Source organism: Hyla sarda, chromosome 5, assembly GCF_029499605.1.
Source record: "Hyla sarda isolate aHylSar1 chromosome 5, aHylSar1.hap1, whole genome shotgun sequence".
Classification (NCBI taxonomy): domain Eukaryota; kingdom Metazoa; phylum Chordata; class Amphibia; order Anura; family Hylidae; genus Hyla; species Hyla sarda.
Genome location: NC_079193.1, coordinates 118,470,231 through 118,490,655, shown reverse-complemented (window position 1 = coordinate 118,490,655; position 20,425 = coordinate 118,470,231). Strand labels below are relative to the sequence as shown.

At 42.5% G+C, this 20,425-nt stretch overlaps 1 protein-coding gene across 11 annotated transcripts in view; it reads left to right on the top strand.

Annotated features, from left to right (window-relative positions):
- The window catches only part of NR4A3 (nuclear receptor subfamily 4 group A member 3), a 534,362-nt gene that overhangs the window by 247,268 nt on the left and 266,669 nt on the right, over positions 1-20,425 (top strand). For all 11 annotated transcript variants that reach the window (XM_056520160.1, XM_056520158.1, XM_056520159.1 and 8 more), the window contains 2 exons: positions 10,064-10,193; positions 10,610-10,782. In XM_056520160.1, the coding sequence (XP_056376135.1) occupies positions 10,064-10,193; positions 10,610-10,782 (303 nt within the window). The remainder of the gene's footprint in view (positions 1-10,063; positions 10,194-10,609; positions 10,783-20,425) is intronic.

The window sequence follows — 20,425 nt, the reverse complement described above, 5'->3', positions numbered from 1 at the left end:
CTAGGGCGCGCGCGCGCCGGGTCTCTGCGATTTAAAGGGCCACTGCGCCGCTGATTGGCGCAGTGGTTCCAATTAGGGTTTTCACCTGTGCACTTCCCTATATTACCTCACTTCCCTTGCACTCCCTTGCCGGATCTTGTTGCCTTAGTGCCAGTGAAAGCGTTCCTTGTGTGTTCCTTGCCTGTGTTTCCAGACCTTCTGCCGTTGCCCCTGACTACGATCCTTGCTGCCTGCCCCGACCTTCTGCTACGTCCGACCTTGCTTCTGCCTACTCCCTTGTACCGCGCCTATCTTCAGCAGCCAGAGAGGTGAGCCGTTGCTAGTGGATACGACCTGGTCACTACCGCCGCAGCAAGACCATCCCGCTTTGCGGCGGGCTCTGGTGAAAACCAGTAGTGGCTTAGAACCGGTCCACTAGCACGGTCCACGCCAATCCCTCTCTGGCACAGAGGGTCCACTACCTGCCAGCCGGCATCGTGACAGGCGTGCACGCTTCGACTCTCCGAAATTTAAAGGGCCAGTGCACCATTAATTGGTGCCTGGCCCAATCAGTACCAATCACTTCCCCTTCCTGTCCTTGCCGGATCTTGTTGCCTTGTGCCAGTGAATGCGTTCCTGTGTGTCCATTGCCTGTGTATCCAGACCCTTGCCGTTGCCCTTGACTACGAACCGTTGCCGCCTGCCTTGACCTTCTGCTACGTCTTACCTTGCCTTTTGCCTAGTCCTTGTGTACCGCGCCCCACTCAGCAGTCAGTGAGGTTGAGTCGCTATTGGGTGGAACGACCTGGGGGTTACCTGCCGCAGCAAGTCCATCTCCCCTTGGGGCGGGCTCTGGCGAAAACCAATAACCCCTTAGATTCCGTTCCTGGTACAGCCCACGCCATCGCCTCACTGACATAGAGGATCCACTACCTGTGTCATCCTGGCATACCACTCCCGACCCTGACAGTAGATCCGGCCATGGATCCCGCTGAGGTCCCGCTGCCCAGTGTCGCTGACCTAACCTCCGTGGTCGCCCAGCAATCTCAGCAGATCGCGCTACAAGGACAACAGCTGACTCAGTTGACTGCTATGCTACAACAGCTTCTGCCTCAACAACAGCAACCATCTCCTCCGCTAGCTCCTGCATCACCTCCGCAGCGAGTGGCCGCTCCCAGACTCCGCCTGTCCCTACCTGACAAGTTTGATGGGGACTCTAAACTGTGCCGTGGGTTCCTGTCCGAGTGTTCCCTACACCTGGAGATGATGTCAGACCAATTTCCTACAGAACGGTCTAAGGTGGCGTTTGTGGTCAGCCTGCTGTCTGGAAAGGCCTTGTCCTGGGCCACACCGCTTTGGGACCACAACGATCCTGCCACTGCTGCTATCCAGTCCTTCTTCTCAGAAGTACGCAGTGTCTTTGAGGCGCCAGCCCGTGCTTCCTCAGCCGAGACTGCCCTATTGAATCTTGTCCAAGGGAGTTCTTCAGCGGGCAAATACGCCATTCAGTTCCGCACCCTCACCTCTGAGCTATCCTGGAATAATGAGGCCCTCTGCGCGACCTTCAAGAAAGGCTTATCCAGTCACATCAAAAATGTTCTGGCCGCACAAAAAATTCCTGCTACCCTGTCTGAACTCATCCATTTGGCCCCCCGCATCGACATGCGTTTCACTAAAAGACGCCAGGAGCTTCGTCATGAAAAGGATCTTGTTCGCATCAGGCGGTTTCCTCCCCTGGCACCTCTCTTCCAGCGTCCTTTGCAATCTGTTCCTGTGCCTTCCGCCGAGGAGGCTATGCAAGTGGATCGGTCTTGCCTGACCCAACAAGAGAGGACTCGCCGTAGGAACGAAAACCTGTGCCTGTACTGTGCTAGTACCGAACATTTCCTAAAGGACTGTCCTATTCGTCCTCCGCGTCAGGGAAACGCTCGCACCTAGTTAACGTAGGAGAGGCGTTGCTAGGTGTGAATTCTTCCTCTCCACAACTGACTATACCTGTGCGGATTGCTATACCCGCTACTCCGCTGTGGCCTTCTTGGACTCTGGTTCAGCAGGAAGTTTCATTGAAGCCTCCCTAATCAACAGATTCAATATTCCTGTTACCCGTCTTGTCAAACCTTTCTTCATTTCATCCGTCAATGGAGAGAGGCTGGTCCTCTGCCTCTCATCTCCGAACTCTTTGACCGACTGTGTGGAGCTAAGATTTTCACCAAACTTGATCTAAGGGGCGCATATAACCTCATCCATATTCGAGCAGGTGATGAATGGAAAACCGCCTTCAATACTAGAGATGGTCACTTTGAATATCTTGTCATGCCCTTTGGACTTTGCAGGCAGGATGGTCGTTGTTTTTTTGCCCGTTTCAACTTTCAAATCCATTTTCGTCCCGCAGACAAGAATGTCAGGGCTGATGCTCTATCACGTACCACCGATGCCTCTGAAGCCGAAACCCTTCCTCAGCACATCATCCCTCCTGAGTGTCTGATCTCTTCTGCTCCTGCTTCTCTGGTGCCTATTCCTCCAGGAAAAACGTATGTCCCTCCACGTCTTCACCTCTGGATCCTCAAATGGGGCCATTCCTCCCTTCTGGCTGGTCACGCTGGAATCAAAAAATCTATACAGTTGATTGCCAGACACTATTGGTGGTCCTCCCTGGAAAAGGATGTGACCGATTTCGTACGAGCCTGTACAGTGTGTGCACATGACAAGACCCCACGCCAGAAGCTGCAGGTCTTCTCCTTCCTCTGCCAGTACCTGAACAGCCTTGGTCCCACATAGCCATGGACTTCATCACTGACTTTCCTTTATCCCATGGCAACACTGTCATCTGGGTGGTCGTTGATCGTTTTTCCAAAATGGCTCATTTTATTCTGCTTCCTGTCGTTCCTTCTGCGCCACAGTTGGCGAAGCAATTTTTTCTGCAGATTTTTCGTCTTCACGGGGGAGAGCTCTCTGTAATCAATTAAAGATCAAATTACATTTCTCTTCCTCCTATCACCCCCAATCCAATGGACAAGTGGAAAGAGTGAACCAGATTCTTGGTGACTACTTACATTTTGTCTCCTCCCGCCAAGATGATTGGGTCGACCTTCTGCCCTGTGGCTGAATTCTCGTAAAATTTCAAAAATTCTGAATCTTCCGCCAAATCTCAATTTTTTGTGGTGTTCGGCCGTCACCCGCTGCCCCCCCCTCCCCATTCCCACTTCTTCTGGAGTTCCTGCCATGGATGAATTAACCCAGGACTTCTCCTCTATCTGGAAGGAGACTCAAAAGTTGCTCTTACTGGCCTCTTCTTGTATGAAGAGACATGCGGATAAAAAGAGAAGATCTCCTCCTGTCTTTGTCCCTGGTGACAAAGTGTGGCTCTCTGCCAAATACATACGGTTTTGTGTCCCTAGCTACAAATTGGGTCCTCGTTACCTCGGGCCATTTAAAATCAAAAACCAAATCAATTCTGTCTCCTACAAGCTCCACCTTCCTTCTTCTCTTTGTATTCCTAACTCTTTCCATGTATCTCTTCTCAAACCTCTAATACTTAACCGTTATTCTCCCAAGGTCACTGTTCCTGCTCCTGTTTCTGGCTCCTCTGATGTCTTCTCTGTCAAAGAGATCCTCTCCTCCAAGATCGTCCGAGGTAAAAGAATTTTTTTAATTGATTGGGAGAATTGGGGTCCAGAAGAGAGGTCCTGGGAACCTGAGGCCAACATTCTGGACAAAGAGCTTGTCCGCAGATTCCTGGGTTCCAAAAAGAGGGGGAGACCAAAGGGGGGGGGGTACTGTTACGTTGAGCGCTCCGGGTCCCTGCTCCTCCCCGGAGTACTCGCGGCATTCCTCAGCGTGCAGCGCCCCGCGGGTCGCATCCCAATCTTCTCATCTGCCCCGTCCTCCTGCTGTCCTGTCCCGGCGCACGCGGCCCCGCTCTCTAGGGCGCGCGCGCGCTGGCTCTCTGAAATTTAAAGGGCCAGTGCACCATTAATTGGTGCCTGGCCCAATCAGTACCAATCACTTCCCACATTCTAAAAAAACACTTCCCCTTCCCGTCCTTGCTGGATCTTGTTGCCTTGTGCCAGTGAAAGCGTCCCCGTTTGTCCATTGCCTGTATATCCAGACCCTTGCCGTTGCCCTTGCCTACGAACCGTTGACACCTGCCTTGACCTTCTGCTACGTCTTACCTTGCCTTTTGCCTAGTCCTTGTGTACCGTGCCTGACTCAGCAGTCAGTGAGGTTGAGTCACTATTGGGTGGAACGACCTGGGGGTTACCTGCCGCAGCAAGTCCATCCCCCCCTTGGGGCGGGCTCTGGCGAAAACCAGTAACCCCTTAGATTCTGTTCCCCTGGTACGGCCCACGCCATCACCTCACTGACATAGAGGATCCACTACCTGTGTCATCCCTACACACCACTCGGGACCCTTACATAAATGCTGTAGAGATTGGAGCTTTTAGAGAAGTATATGACCAAGCACATTCACGTATTTGTGTGAAACTGTTTAGGTAAACCAGTGCACATTTAGGGGAAGATATCAATTGATGTCTTTTTCAGACCTGGAAAAAACTTGTTAATTAAGCATTTTTTTTTGTAAAAGAAAATATACCTTATAGATATATATAGATATATTTTTAGCCATTTAAGTCTAATGTATAATTTCAAAAGCATGTAAAACCACCCACACTTCTGCAAAATATACTGCTTCTAGATAAATTTCTTACAGACCCATAAAATTAAAACTAGGGCTTTGTTGCAAGCATCACGTTTTTCCCTTCACCAAAGTAAATATTTAAATAGCATAATCCTTCTTGCTTATCCTTGTAAAGATGAAGCAGTGCTTAAAATGTCTAGAGCGTACAATACAAATCTACAATATAATGTATTTGTAAAATTTAAAATGACTGGATTACAACAACAAGTGGTCGCATCCCTTGGATGAAGAAAGGGGGGGGGGCGTTGTGAGTGAGTGAGCTGGTTATTTTGTTGTTCAATGTGTTTTCTTTTTTTTTGTAAAAAGTGATTGCACCACATAGCAAAGTCCCCTAACCCATTAGGTTGTGTTCACATGTTGTGTTTTTACTATGGTAAACACAGCCTCAAAATAAGTTATGCAGAAAATTTCAAGTGAAAATTTGAAGGCTCACAGATTTTTGCAAATGAAAATGGGAAATTTTTTATCATGATCAGGACAGTTTTCTATCCACTGAAAGTAAACAACGAGGCGATGTTCACATGTCGCAATTTACGCACATAGATTCTGCTGCAGCAGAGTGTAGTTGAATTAAACGGGATTCTGCTGCACTGTGCACATGGCGGAATTTCCGTGCTATATGTTTCCAGCATGGAAATTCTGTTTTCCGTGTCCACAGAGAGAATATACCTGTTCATTCTTTCTGCGGACTCCGCACGGAATGCATAGCTGTCTAAGCCAGCACCCGCAATTTGCGGAATGTCCGCACAGAGATTTTACGTGTGGACATTCAGATCCATCAGTCTGTGTTAAAAATCGCATGTGCTAAGAAAAAGAGCCTATCGTAGTCACTAGCTGACTACGATTGGATCCACTGCCCCATAGAAGTTAATGGGTCCGTACCTGTCTGTGCACAGATATGATTTCAGCCAATTTGAGGTTTGCAAATCGTATCTGTGCCTCGGAGGCTCAAATCGTAATGTGAACCCAACCTATCTTTCTTAGTTTTCTACCTACAGACCCATATGAGGGCTTGTTATTTGCGCAACTAATTTTACTTTTTCCACAGTGCACTTTATGGTAAAAATTACACATTGGCCCAGATTTATTAAACCTTGTGAGAGAAAAAAAATAGATTGATTTTCCCACAGCAACAAATCACAGCTAACGAGCTCTGGTAAAAAAAAAAAAAAGTAAAAGCTGTGCTGTGATTGTTGGTGTGGGAAAATTACTATTTTATCTCTCAAACAGTTTCACAAATCTTGGCCATTATCTTCATTTTGTAGGTCAATGCGAGAAAAATGATACCCAAGTTATATAGTTTTTCTATTATTGTACTTTTTGTTAAAAAAATGTAAAACTTTTTAAAACAAAATTGGTATACATAAAATTGTACTTTTCTGACCCCTATAACTTTTTTTGTTTTTTAGTTTACAGGGATGTACGAGGGCTAATTTTTTTGTTGTTTTTATCTGTACCATTTTTGTTTTCATGGGACTTTTTGATTGCTTTTTATTATTTTTTGTTTGATATATAATAGGAAAAATTTGTATTTTTTGTTTTTTTAACCCCTTAAGGACGCAGGACGTAAATGTACGTCCTGGTGAGGTGGTACTTAACGCACCAGGACGTACATTTACGTCCTAAGCATAACCGTGGGCATCGGAGCGATGCCCGTGTCATGCGCGGCTGATCCCGGCTGCTGATCGCAGCCAGGGACCCGCCGGCAATGGCCGACGCCCGCGATCTCGCGGGCATCCGCCATTAACCCCTCAGGTGCCGGGATCAATACAGATCCCGGCATCTGCGGCAGTTCGCGATTTAAATGAACGATCGGATCGCCCGCAGCGCTGCTGCGGGGATCCGATCATTCATAACGCCGCACGGAGGTCCCCTCTCCTTCCTCCGTGCGGCTCCCGGCGTCTCCTGCTCTGGTCTGTGATCGAGCAGACCAGAGCAGGAGATGACCGATAATACTGATCTGTTCTATGTCCTATACATAGAACAGATCAGTATTAGCAATCATGGTATTGCTATGAATAGTCCCCTATGGGGACTATTCAAGTGTAAAAAAATATGTAAAAAAATGTAAAAGTAAAAAAAAAGTGAAAAATCCCCTCCCCCAATAAAAAAGTAAAACGTCCGTTTTTTCCTATTTTACCCCCAAAAAGCGTAAAAAACATTTTTTTATAGACATATTTGGTATTGCCGCGTGCGTAAATGTCCGAACTATTAAAATAAAATGTTAATGATCCCGTACGGTGAACGGCGTGAACGAAAAAAAATAAAAAAAGTCCAAAATTCCTACTTTTTTAATACATTTTATTTTAAAAAAAATTATAAAAAATGTATTAAAAGTTTTTTATATGCAAATGTGGTATCAAAAAAAAGTACAGATCATGGCGCAAAAAATGAGCCCCCATACTGCCACTTATACGGAAAAATAAAAAAGTTAGAGGTCATCAAAATAAAGGGATTATAAACGTACTAATTTGGTTAAAAAGTTTGTGATTTTTTTTAAGCGCAACAATAATATAAAAGTATATAATAATGGGTATCATTTTAATCGTATTGACCCTCAGAATAAAGAACACATGTCATTTTTGCCATAAATTGTACGGCGTGAAAACAAAACCTTCCAAAATTAGCAAAATTGCGTTTTTCGTTTTAATTTCCCCACAAAAATAGTGTTTTTTGGTTGCGCCATACATTTTATGATATAATGAGTGATGTCATTACAAAGGACAACTGGTCGCGCAAAAAACAAGCCCTCATACTAGTCTGTGGATGAAAATATAAAAGAGTTATGATTTTTAGAAGGCGAGGAGGAAAAAATGAAAATGTAAAAATTTAATTGTCTGAGTCCTTAAGGCCAAAATGGGCTGAGTCCTTAAGGGGTTAAATAGTTTTTTAATTAAATAAATTACATTTTTTCAAGTAATAACAGGGGTACAAGCATGAAAAAAAAACCTTGGGAAGAGGCAACACACATCATAGACTCATCTAAATCTAATCATGAGATTGCATATCTAGTGATAATGGGATCAAAAACATTATTATGGACATTTATCAACGGGTTTAGTCAGGTTTTCTTTACTATAATTGTCGCAAAATTGTCGCAACTGCGACTACACGCTTTTTCGTGCGACATTTTGACTGGAAAGCGAGAAAAGCAAGTTTTCCTAAAATTTACTATGTAGTAATAATTTTAAAATGGACTACGGGTAGTCAGGTATTTATTAACTGCGACAGTCGCAACTGTGCAAAAAAAAGTCGCAACAGCGTTAAAAATTGACTAAATTTACTCCAGCTCAAACATGGAGCAGAAAAAGCTACTACCAAAGTAAAAAAGGAAAAATTGCTTACGTAAAAGAAAATTATCAACAGGCTGAAAGCAGTTGATAAATACGTCGCACATAAGCAAAAAAAAAGTAAGGAAAAAATTACTAAAAAAAAGAATACATAAGCAAACATTGATAAATGTCCCTCTATATTTTAATAGTTTTGGACATTATGGTGATTTATTTATTTATTTTTTATTTTTTGTAAAATAAGAATATAAGGGTAATTTGATTTTTTTTTATTAGGGGAGGGGGGTTAATATAACTTAAGAGACTTTTTTATTTCTTATTTTACACTTTTTCTACACTATCAGTAGATTGCATTCACTGTGTAATGCTATGCCATGACAGACAGGATCGCCGCTGCCGGCATAAGCAGTCAGTGTCTGGATACTGATGAGCGCAGCTCCTACGATCACTTTAAAGACTCTTAACGCATCAGGGTGTACAGGTACGCCCTGGTGCTTTAAGTTAGTGCTGGGCGGTATGACCAAAAATTCATATCACTGTATTTTTGTAAGTTATGACGGTTCCATGGAATTTAACGGCCCCCCTCCTCCTCCTCCCTGGGGAACTAATCATGTGTGATTCTGGCGCTGCTCTGAGATGCCAGTCGCTGCGCTATAAATTGTTAAGATGCTGGCCGCATGCGCTATAATTGGTTAAGATGCCAGCCGCGTTGCTATAAATGGTTAAGATGCCGGCCGCATGCGCTATAAATGGTTAAGATGCCGTGGATCCGGGCAAGGTAGGGCTCGTTTTAATCAGCGTTTCCCTGCACTATCCATCAGGATAGTATGGGAGAAAATATCTGACAGTTTTCCTTAAGTTGCAAGCGGAAAGCTGTCAGCTCCCCATGCAAGCGCTAAAAGCCAGGCTTTTAGCGCTTGCAGGGGGAGGTGACAGCTTGCCGCAGCCGCAACTTATTCATTTATAGCGCATGCGGCCGGCATCTTAACAATTTATAGCACCGCAGTCGGCACTTAACCATTTATAGCGCATGCAGCCGCATCTTAACAATTATAGCGTATGCGGCCGCATCTTAACCATTTATAGCGCATGCGGCCAGCATCTTAACCATTTATAGCACCGCGGCCTGCATCTCATTAATTTAAAGCGGGGGCGGCTCACAGGATTATGATGATGATTATTTCCCCGATCTGGGGACAGCCGCTGTGACTGATAATTCATTCATTTGAGGGGGAGGGGCCCCTGCAGTATAGGAAAAAATTCATATCATGCAGGGAAAAAATGTCGGTATTCGTTATGAACCGGTATACCGCCCAGCGCTACCTTAAGTACCAGGACACGAGGGTGTACCTGTATGCCCTGCTTACTAAAGTGGTTAAACGACTACACACGTGATCTTGATGGAGTGAAAAACAAAATATATTAACAAACATCGTACCTTTTCAACTCAAAACACCTTATGTGCTGAAAGGAAAATAGCCCTATCTAAGTAAAATTGGGAAAGAAACAGAAATCTGCAAGATTCTAGGATCAGAGAACTAAATGATAGCTTCACATTTGTTGAATTTACAGCTGTAAAATTGTTTTATATTTTTGATGTTAAACTTTAAAATAACAATTCAAATAACTGACTTTTTTTTGCACATTACAAAAACACTCTTTATCATTTTTATGTGTCCATACTGTGTATTGAACAGAAATGTGTATAGACCTTGTATAATGCATACATTTATGTTGTGAATCATTTTGGTTGATATACTGTGCTCATGTGAACACACACCATGCCATTTGCCAGTTGAATCCCAAAAGAAATGGCTTGTAAAATTGGAATTACAATAATTTCATGAACAATTTCATGTTTTTACATTTTTTGTTCCAATTACTTCCTTCAAACTCATGCTCAATAATTTCGATGAAAGACGCTATACCTGATACATGTTATCTTCCTGCAGGCTACTGTGTAGTGAAATTAATTTTATCTAATAATACAAATTGCATCACTTGCTTATTAAGTGGCAAATTGCATGCCCTGTTTTGTTAGCTTCTCCTGCTTCTACATCAATTAGAAAAGCATTGTGTTTTATATATTTCTCAGAGGACAGTACAAAAAAATGCAAAATATGTGTGCTTGGCAAATAAAAGCTGCCCTGTGGACAAAAGACGGAGAAATCGTTGTCAGTACTGCAGATTTCAGAAATGTCTCAATGTTGGCATGGTTAAGGAAGGTAAGAGTCCCCTGATATTTAATATAGTTAATTGTAGCAGATTAGGTATGATGATAACTATTAATATTATCTTAAGTCTAGATTTGTATTGCAGTTCCATCATTTTTGTTGTTATTGGTATTATTCTAAAAATAAATTAAACATTGTGTAACTACAAGTATTTTTATACTTTTTCCAACATACTAAAGACATAACACTATATATATTACAAAGTTACTGTAGCACTATTTTTATCATCATCATCATCAAATGTGTTATTATCTATTATTTATTCTGTGATAATACATTTTGCTTAAAAATTCACTACTTTTTCATGAAATAGTGTATGCTGTTAGCATCACTCTATATATGATACATACATCATTGTTTTAAAGATTTTTATAGTAGTGCTATGTTTTATTGGTTTGTTTATTCAGTGGTAAGAACAGATAGTCTAAAGGGAAGAAGAGGAAGACTGCCTTCCAAACCAAAGAGCCCATGTCAGCAAGAATTATCGCAACCAAATCTGCCATCTCCTTCAGTCAGCATGCTCGATACATTGGTTCAAGCGATAGTTGATTCAGCCCCCAGAGAACTTGACTACTCCACAGTAAGAAAGCATTATCCATTACATTGTGGTAAAATTATACATTATGAACCTCATTCAGTAGTTACAAAAGTTGTCATAAAGACCACAGAAACACAGTAAATCAAAGCATTTGAATGTTACATAACCTATAATTGCATAGACAACAATTACATACTAATTTAGAAAACCTTTTTTTCAATTTCAGTTTACTACTCATACCCATTCATTTATTAATAGTACCTATAGTGGGTAGGAGTAATAAACTGAAATTGAAAAATAGATTTTCTAAATTAGTATTTATTTGTTTTCTATGCCGTTAAAGGGGTATGTAACATTTAAATGCATTGTTTCACAGTTTTTTTGCAGTCTGTATAACAACGTTTGTCACATGTATACTTCACTTCCCTCTGGCTATCTTTAGATTAATCCCAATTATTAATTATAGTATTGGGTAGGAGTAATAAATCAAAATGAAAATATAGGTTTTCTAAATCAGTATTTAATTGCCATCTATGCAGTTATAGGAATATGCTACATTTAAAGGTGTTAATTAGAAAAACAGAGCTAATTCCTTACAAAAACAGCACCACACCAGTCCTTAGACTATGTGTCGTATTACACCTTTGCTCTATTTACTTCACTGGAACTGAGTTGTAATACCTCACAAAGCCTTAGAACAGGCACTGTTTTTTTTTAAGACATCAGCTCTGTTTTTCTAATCTTTGAATATGGTGTTTCACTGTGTTTCTGCGATCGTGACAATTATCAGTTTGTAACATGTACTACTACTGACATTTCAAAATGTGTTAATAAATATTTATTTATTCATTTTATAACAGATAACTTTTATTAACAGATAACTTCTCTGTTTCTGCAATAACTGTAGCAATAACTATAGTTTGGGCAGAATTCTAGGTAAAATTTATCCTCCAATCCATCTTCTACTTCTTTGACTCAGTAGTGTTCTGAAGGTTTTAGTGCTTTTGAGTCTTGGCTGATCCCTTGAAAGCTATAAAGGACCATGAACAATCGGGAGGTCGCTACCAAGGGTGCTGTTGCTGGGTGGCTGGCCTATTTCCCAGAAAAAAAATAATTTAGCAGGTAATAGATTCCTTCAAACTGTGTTTTGTTCTACAGGAGGCAGCCACTCATCAACAGCTGATTGGTTGATCAGCACAAACCTAGTAGTAGCTCTCATGAAATGAATATGTTGTCACAGTAAGCGCTCCGGTCCGGTGCTCTGACTGTCGGTGCTCACCGGCCCTCTCTCCCGGCCGGGCCGTGGTTCACATTGCGGGATGCGCCTGCATGTGAACCGTGACTTGTCCCTTACCTGCTTCTGTCTATGGGTGCCTTGCACGCGCGCCCCAGCCTCCTAGGGCGCGCACGCGCCAGCTGCCTCAGATTTAAAGGGCCAGTTCACCACTAACTGGTGCCTGGTCCTCCTGTTAGTTTATTTAAGGCTGCTCCGCCCCCTCTTCCCTGCTGGATCTTCAGTGCCCCATAGCCTGAGATTAAGAGTTCCCAAGTCTGTTGTTTGCCTGTGTATTAGACCCTTCCACTACGTTTCTTGACTACGCCACCCTGCCGCCTGCCTTGACCTTCTGCTAAGTCCAACTACGCCTCTGCCTCATCCTACTGTACCTCGCTTCACCCAGCTACCTGTGGGGTCGAGTCATATCGGGGGTAGCAACCTGGGTGCCGCCTGCCGCAGCAAGCAAATCCTGCCTTGCGGCAGGCTCTGGTGAAGACCAGCGGCACCTTAGACTCTGCTCCCCGATACGGCCCAAGTCATCTGCCTCACAGGCCAGTGGATCCACATCTAGCTCTATTACATATGTTTTAAATCAGATAGATGCTGATAGTGTTTAACAAAAGTTCTTTGTGATTGTCATCTAGCTGCTTTACGTACAGAACCAATAAGGATACCTCTCTCTTGCGCATTTGAGAGAACTGCCCCTTTTAAGGAGTGTCCTATAAAAATGTCTGTATCTATGCCTGTGTTTCTCATGGGGAATAGGATCCAAGCTCTGTTAGTTTTAAAGGGGTACTTTAAAGGGGTTAAGATGCCTGATCACGGGGTTCCCGCCGCTGGGGACCCCCGTAATCTTGCACACAGCACCCCGTTAGAATCAGTCCCCGGAGTGTGTTCGCTCCGGGTCTGATTACTGGCAAACACGGGGACGGAGCGTTGTGATGTCATGGCTCTGCCCCCGTGTGACGTCACGCTCCATCCCCTCAAGGCAAGCACTCAATGCACGCCAGTATTCAGACTGGTCCCCAGCGGCGGGACCCCCGCTATTAGGCATGATGATAGGGGATAAGATGTCTTAGCGCCGGAGTACCCCTTTAAAGGTTGCTTTTCTAACTGAAACTATAGAAGTGATAGATTGGTGATATTGTTGATAGATTGGTGATGTTGTTCCTAAGTAGAGTTTCGACTTCTAAATAAGGCTTTAATTTTTCTATTCTTTAACCTCCTGAGCGGTAATCCCGAGCGTGACTCGGGGTTAATTTTCCCTGCCAGGATCGGTAACCCCGAGTCACGCTCGGGGTAGAATTGCAGAGTTCCCGGCCGGGCTGCACGATATATCGCAAAAGCAATGCGATATAGCGATGCGGCCCCCGGGAAAACATGCGATTATCTGCTCGGGTCGGCTCCCGTGGCCGGGGCCGGCCAGAGCATGTAAAGAAAAATACTAAAAGTCAGTGTTTCCCTACCAGGGGGCCTCCAGCTGTTGCAAAACTACAACTCTCAGCATGCCCGAACAGCCAAAGGCTGTCCGGGCTTGCTGGGAATAGTAGTTTCACAACAGCTGGAGGCACCCTGTTAGAAAAACACTGAGCTAAGTGTAAAAGGAAAAAGTAGTAAAATAAAAAAAACTTTTGCTCACCTAATCCCGGTCCCTGCAGATGCCGTTCCCCTCCGTGCGCTCTGGTCCCTGCTCTCTTCACTATTCATCTTACAGGACCTTTCACTTTTCAGCCAATCACCGGCCGCAGTGGTGTAAAGCCTGTGATTGGCTGAAGGGGAAAGGACTTGTTCTGCAGCAAATACACTAGGTTTGAAATCTGCCCGGCAAACCCAGTGTATGCTGCTGCAGGACAAGGTGAGAAGGGGGGATGAATGTGACAAAGGGGGGAATGTGACAGTGGGGGGGATGTGACAAGGGGGGGAATGTGACTGGGGGGGGAATGTGACAAGGGGGGGGGCATGTGACAGAGGGGGGAATGTGACGGGGGGGGGAATGTGACAGGGGGGGAATGTGACAGGGGGGGATGTGACAGAGGGGGGGAATGTCTAATATAAAAACGAGAAAAAACAACAAGAGGTGCGCCCCTAGTGAGGACCGTTTGATAATGATAAAGGTGTAACGTAAAGATGCGTTCTTACCCCTAGGTGTTGCGCTTAGAGCACAACACCTATAGTAGCGTAGAAATCAAGGGAAATCGCTGCCACGAGGAACAACCCGGTGTGACGTCCGTCAGTCCGGTAATAAGCAATGGGAATAAATACGTGGATAAATTCCTCTCAAGAAGGCGCTGGTACCCAGGGATGGAGATAAACTTCTTTATTGGCAACGCGTTTCGATCCCGAACCGGGATCTTCGTCAGGCAATGCCAGCTTGTAGCCAGCTGAGGATCGTAGAAGGGTGGGGGTGGGGGGGTAGACACTGGGAGGGTAATGAAAGCTGTGCGGTGGTGCTCAAAACCCAAGAAAGTCCAAGACATCCAATAAAATGAAATAAGAGAAGCGGTAGGCACTCACCAGGCTTCTGTAGAAAAGTGCATTTTATTTTTCAAAGGTGCAGATGTAACAGCATATTGAGAAGCAGACACCGGAGACTGGGCAAGACAACTACAGCCGTTTCACCCTGCCATGGAGTTTCATCACAACCTGATGAAACTCCATGGCGGAGTAAAACGGCTGTAGTTGTCTTGCCCGGTCTCCGGTGTCTGCTTCTCAGTATGCTGTTACATCTGCACCTTTGAAAAATAAAATGCAATTTTCTACAGAAGCCTGGTGAGTGCCTCCCGCTACTCTTATTTCATGTTAATAAAATGATGTTGAGAACTAAAGTGCACACTATTGGGTCCTTATTAATAGCCGAGTATCATGTAATTTCCACAGCTTGTGTGTTATTAGGATGTGAAGGAGCAGTCTTTTCAGCCACATGCGCAGTATCTTCACAGAAAAGACTGTTGATGTGGCCATGTTATAGTTGGGTCTTTTTATTACATATTGCTCATGGGCACTACTTCTGGGACAGCTGAGACTATGTGATGTAAAGTGGGTCTGTCCTGGTGGCAGAGGCATCAAAATGCCTCCTGATTTAGGGGTCTGATCGGGACCACTGCAGCTTGATTATGTTAACCCAATCAGCTAAGATGGTGGCCACCTGACTTCCTCAGGCAGACTGTAAAGCAGATTGGCAGTAACATAGCATTAATGCTATGCCATTATCAAAAGATTGCATAATAAAAATAAAATAATAAAAAAATACACAAAATAATACAAAATAAAATAAACTAAATAAATAGTTTTCCAACGATTTAATTCTAATGTTTATCTCCTTAAGGACAGACCCATTTTTTACCATGACCAGGCTCTTTTTTTTTTTTTGACATGTGTCTCTTTAAATGGTAATAACTTTAGAACGCTTTTTCTGAGCGGAGCGAATCTGAGATAGTTTTTTCTTGACATATTGTACTTTATATACTGGTGCATTTTTTTTGACACATGCAGTATTTTTTTTTTTTAAACTCCAAAATATTGTGAAAAACTGGAAAATTTCTGGTGTTTTTTTTTATTTTATAATTTTTTATGGTGTTCACTGTGCAGTAAAAGTAATGTTATATTTATTCTATGGGTCAGTACAATTATGGCGATAACCATTTTATATAGTTTTTTATGTTCTTTTTCCTTTTCTGAGCAAAAAACTTTTTTTCCCTTTTTTGTGTTCTCATTTTCTGATAGTGTAACTTTTTTATTTTTGTCCGACGCCATTAAATGAGGGCTTACTTTTTGCGGGACAAGCTATACTTTTGATAATACTTGGTCACATGTTACTTATATGTCAAACAAAAATTTATAATTGTTAAATTAACCTCTAACCTACCCCCATATGTGAAGGATGGGGTTTTTGTTTCAAGTCCCATGCAAGTATATAGGACTTCTGGTACCTTACTCCACAAGCTCCACACTGCATCTCCTGGTGAATGCGTTAGTCCGGCTGGCAAGCTACACCTTCCCCGCATTCCATGCCCCATCTTTCAAAGACACGCCCACCCTTTAATCCACTCCCTTTTATTTTCAGCTTACAATATCTTTACCACAACGCAGCCCCACCAAAGGACGGGATATGAGGATTAGATATGGGGACGGGATATGAGGACAGGATATGGGGACAGGATATGAGGTAGGGATATGAGATTGGGATATGAGGTAGGGATATGGGGACGGGATATGAGGACGGAATATGAGGTCGGGATATGAGGTTGAAATACAGTCATGGCCGTAAATGTTGGCACCCCTGAAATTTTTCTAGAAAATTAAGTATTTCTGACAGAAAAGGATTGCAGTAACACATGTTTTGCTATACACATGTTTATTCCCTTGAATGCAGATAAAAAGGAGAGAAGTTCACTTAGTCTTTGCATTGGGTGTCTGTCTGTGCCACACTAAGAATGGACAAAAGAAAGATGAGAAGAGAACTGTCTGAGGACTTGAGAACCAAAAATTGTTACAATGGTTACAAGTCATCTCCAGAGATCTAGATTTGTCCACAGTGGGCAACATTATCAAGAAGTTTGCAACCCATGACACTGTAGCTAATCTCCCTGGGCATGGACAGAAGAGAAAAATTGATGAAAGATGTCAACACAGGATAGTCCTGCAGCCGTATGGAAGTTATGCTGGAACATACATTTCCCATAGATTTGCATTGGCCTTTAAATAAAAACCCCGACCCTCGCAAGTGGGGGTAGGTTAGGGTTAAATTACCTATCCTATGTTTGTTGTTGACATATAAGTAACATGTGTACTAAGTTTCATGTTAATATCTTTAGCCGTTTGGAAGTGATGCTGGAACATACACACATACATACACACATTGACTTTTATATATATATATACTAGCTGAGTACCCGGCGTTGCCCTGTTTTTCCTTCCTAATCCTTGTTGCGGAGGAAAATAAACAAAGGAGGAAACTTTTGACTTCATATCCCGTCCTCGTATATTGTTGTTGTCATATCCCAACACCATATCCCATCCTCATATCCCGTCCTCCTATCTCGACTTCCTATCCCGTCCTTCTATCTAGACCTCCTATCCTGTCCTCATATCCCTTCCTCATATCCCGTCCTCATATATCGACCTCCTATCCCAACCTCCTATCCCGTCCTCCTATTCCGACCTATCTCGACCTCCTATCTCAACCTTCTATCCCGACCCGTAATATGTGTAGCAGGTATTGAAATATCTCCAGCCCTACGGAAGTTATGTGGGAACATACATTTCCCATTGATTTGCACGGGACTTTAAATATAAACCCCAACCCTCACAAATGCGGTAGTTAAGGGTTAAATTAACTATCCTATATTTTAAGTGGACATATAATTAACATATGACCAAGTATTATTGAAATATCTCCAGTCATTTGGAAGTTATGCAGTAACATATATTTCCCATAGACTTGTATGGGACTTTAAACAAAAACCCCGCCCCTGGCAAATGGGGGTTAGTAAGGGTTAAATTACCTATCCTAAGTTTGTTGTTGACATATAAGTAACATGTGTGCCAAGTTTCATGTTAATATCTTTAGCCGTTTAGACGTGATGCTGGAACAAACACACACACACACACATACACACATTGGGGGGGATTCATCAATCTATATAGAGTTATTTTAGGTTTATTTTCTTGCGCAAAAACTTGTGCAAGGATATTTCCTGTGTTCTTTTTGTGCGTCTTTTTTGGTGGAACTTTTTCTAAAGATGTCACCCTTCAGGTATACAGTAGAGCCGTTTTTCTGGTAGACATGAATTTATTAACTGTGTCTTTTTTTTGCGCAAAAAAAGGACGCAAGTATCATTTTCTTGCGCAAATATACACCAGCTTCGAGCACACGTACAAGTCTGCCTTATATTTTTTTCAAGAGCTGAGATAGGCTGGATTCTATTACTGCACATGATTCACAGAGACCCGTGCGCAAGTTTAGTAAATTTTGCGCAGGTAAATGACAAATACATGCAGCAGAAAGGGGTAAAAAAAGCTCTACCATACACTGATGTTGATGAATCCCCCCCCCCCCCTTGAGTCTTATATATATATATAGATATATAGATATCAAAATCTACAGCGAAAAAACAAAAAAAAATTATATGCGGAAAATTTTAAACCCCTCCCCACCAGCAATTTTGCAACTTTTAGGTGGTCGTCTTTTTTTTAAGAAAGGGTTTCATCTTTTGTGCCATGATCTGTAGATTTTATTGGTACCATTTTTGTTTAGATGGGACTTTTTGATTGCTTTTTTTCTGTTATATAATGTGACCAACAATCAGCAATTCTGTCATGTAGATTATTACCCCTTTCCGCTAAAGGATGTATTCATACGTCCCAGCACCCGACATGTTCGCTCGCTGGGACGTATGCATACGTCCTGACAATCTCCTGCTCTGCTGCGTGCAGCTCAGGAGGTCGGTGGCAGGATCCGGCTGTCAATCACAGCTGGGGTCCCGATCGCGCTGGTCCCGGCAGCCTTAACCCCACAGATGCCGTGATCAATCCTGCCCCCCCCCCCCCTTTCCTTCAATGGCGATACGATCATGGGTCGCTGTTGGTTGCCATGGCAGCAGGAGGCCAGATCATGGCCTCCTGTCTGCCTGCTATGGTCATACCGTGCTGCAGTACAAATGCACCATAGTATAACCTGTAAAAAAGTATAACCTGTAAATAAAAAAATTAAAAAACAACAAAAAAGCCCAAAGTTTTTTAATTTTGGTGCAAATAGCGGAATAAAAAAGATCAAAAGGTAGCATGTATCGCAAAAATGATACCACTAAAAAGTACAGCTTGTCCCGCAAAAAGTAAGCCCTCATTTAATGGCGTCGGACAAAAATAAAAAAGTTACGCTATCAGAAAATGAGAACACAAAGAGAAAAAAAGTATTTTGCTCAGAAAAGGAAAAAGAACATAAAAAGCTATATAAAATGGGTATCGCCATAATTGTACTGACCCATAGAATAAATATAACATTACTTTTACTACACAGTGAACACCATAAAAAATAATAAAATAAAAAAAACACCAGAAATTTTCCAGTTTTTCACAATATTTTGGAGTTTTTAAAAACGCAAATTAGATTGGTTTGACAACTTCTATCCTTAGTAAACCCATGCTGGCTATCACTTATAATACAATTATCCCCTATGTATTCTTGTATGTAATCCCTTATAAGTCCTTCAAACAATTTACCCACAATGCATGTTAAACTTACTGGTCTATAGTTTCCTGGGGAAGATCTAGAGCCCTTTTTGAAGATTGGCACCACATTTGCCTTGCGCCAGTCCCTTGGCACAATACCAGACACCAGTGAATCTCTAAATATCATGAACAGGGGTACAGATATTACTGAACTTAGTTCTCTAAGAACTCTTGGGTGCAATCCATCTGGCCCTGGAGATTTGCTTACATTTATATTACTTAACTTACCTTGTACCATTTCTACATTAAGCCAGTTCAGCACATTACATGATGTGTTACCAGCACTGACCTGTCCAATGTCAGCTCCTTCTTCCTTAGTATATACAGAACTAAAGAACCCATTCAGTAGCTCTGCTTTGTCTTTATCGCCTGTGACAACCTCCCCATTATCATTATTAAAGGGTCCTACATGCTTTGTCCTTGTTTTTTTTGCATTTATATATCTAAAAAAAATATTTAGGATTAGTTTTGCTTTCTTTGGCCACCTGTCACTCATTTTGAATTTTTGCTGTTTTTATTACATTTTTACAGATTTTATTAAGCTCCTTTTACTGTTTAAATGTTATAGCTGACCCATCAGATTTGTATTTTTTTAAAGCAATTTTTTTGTTGTTTATTGCTCTTTTAACATCATTTCCCAGAAGAATTTTGGCTTACTCTAGTTCAATTTGGCAAAATGTAGTCTTGCTTTTTTATGTCTGTGTCAGCAGTGGGGTCCTCCTGGGTCTCCTGCAATAGCGTTTCATTTAATTTAAATGTCGACGGATAGTTCGCGCTGACACTGATGCTCCCTGAGCCCGCAGGACAGCTTGAATATCTTTGAAACTTGTTTGGGGCTGCTTATCCACCATCTGGACTATCCTGTGTTGACATCTTTCATCAATTTTTCTCTTCTGTCCATGCCCAGGGAGATTAGCTACAGTGTCATGGGTTGCAAACTTCTTGATAATGTTGCCCACTGTGGACAAATCTAGATCTCTGGAGATGACTTGTAACCATTGTAACAATTTTTGGTTCTCAAGTCCTCAGACAGTTCTCTTCTCATCTTTCTTTTGTCCATTCTTAGTGTGGCACAGACAGACACCCAATGCAAAGACTAAGTGAACTTCTCTCCTTTTTATCTGCATTCAAGGGAATAAACATGTGTATAGCAAAACATGTGTTACTGCAATCCTTTTC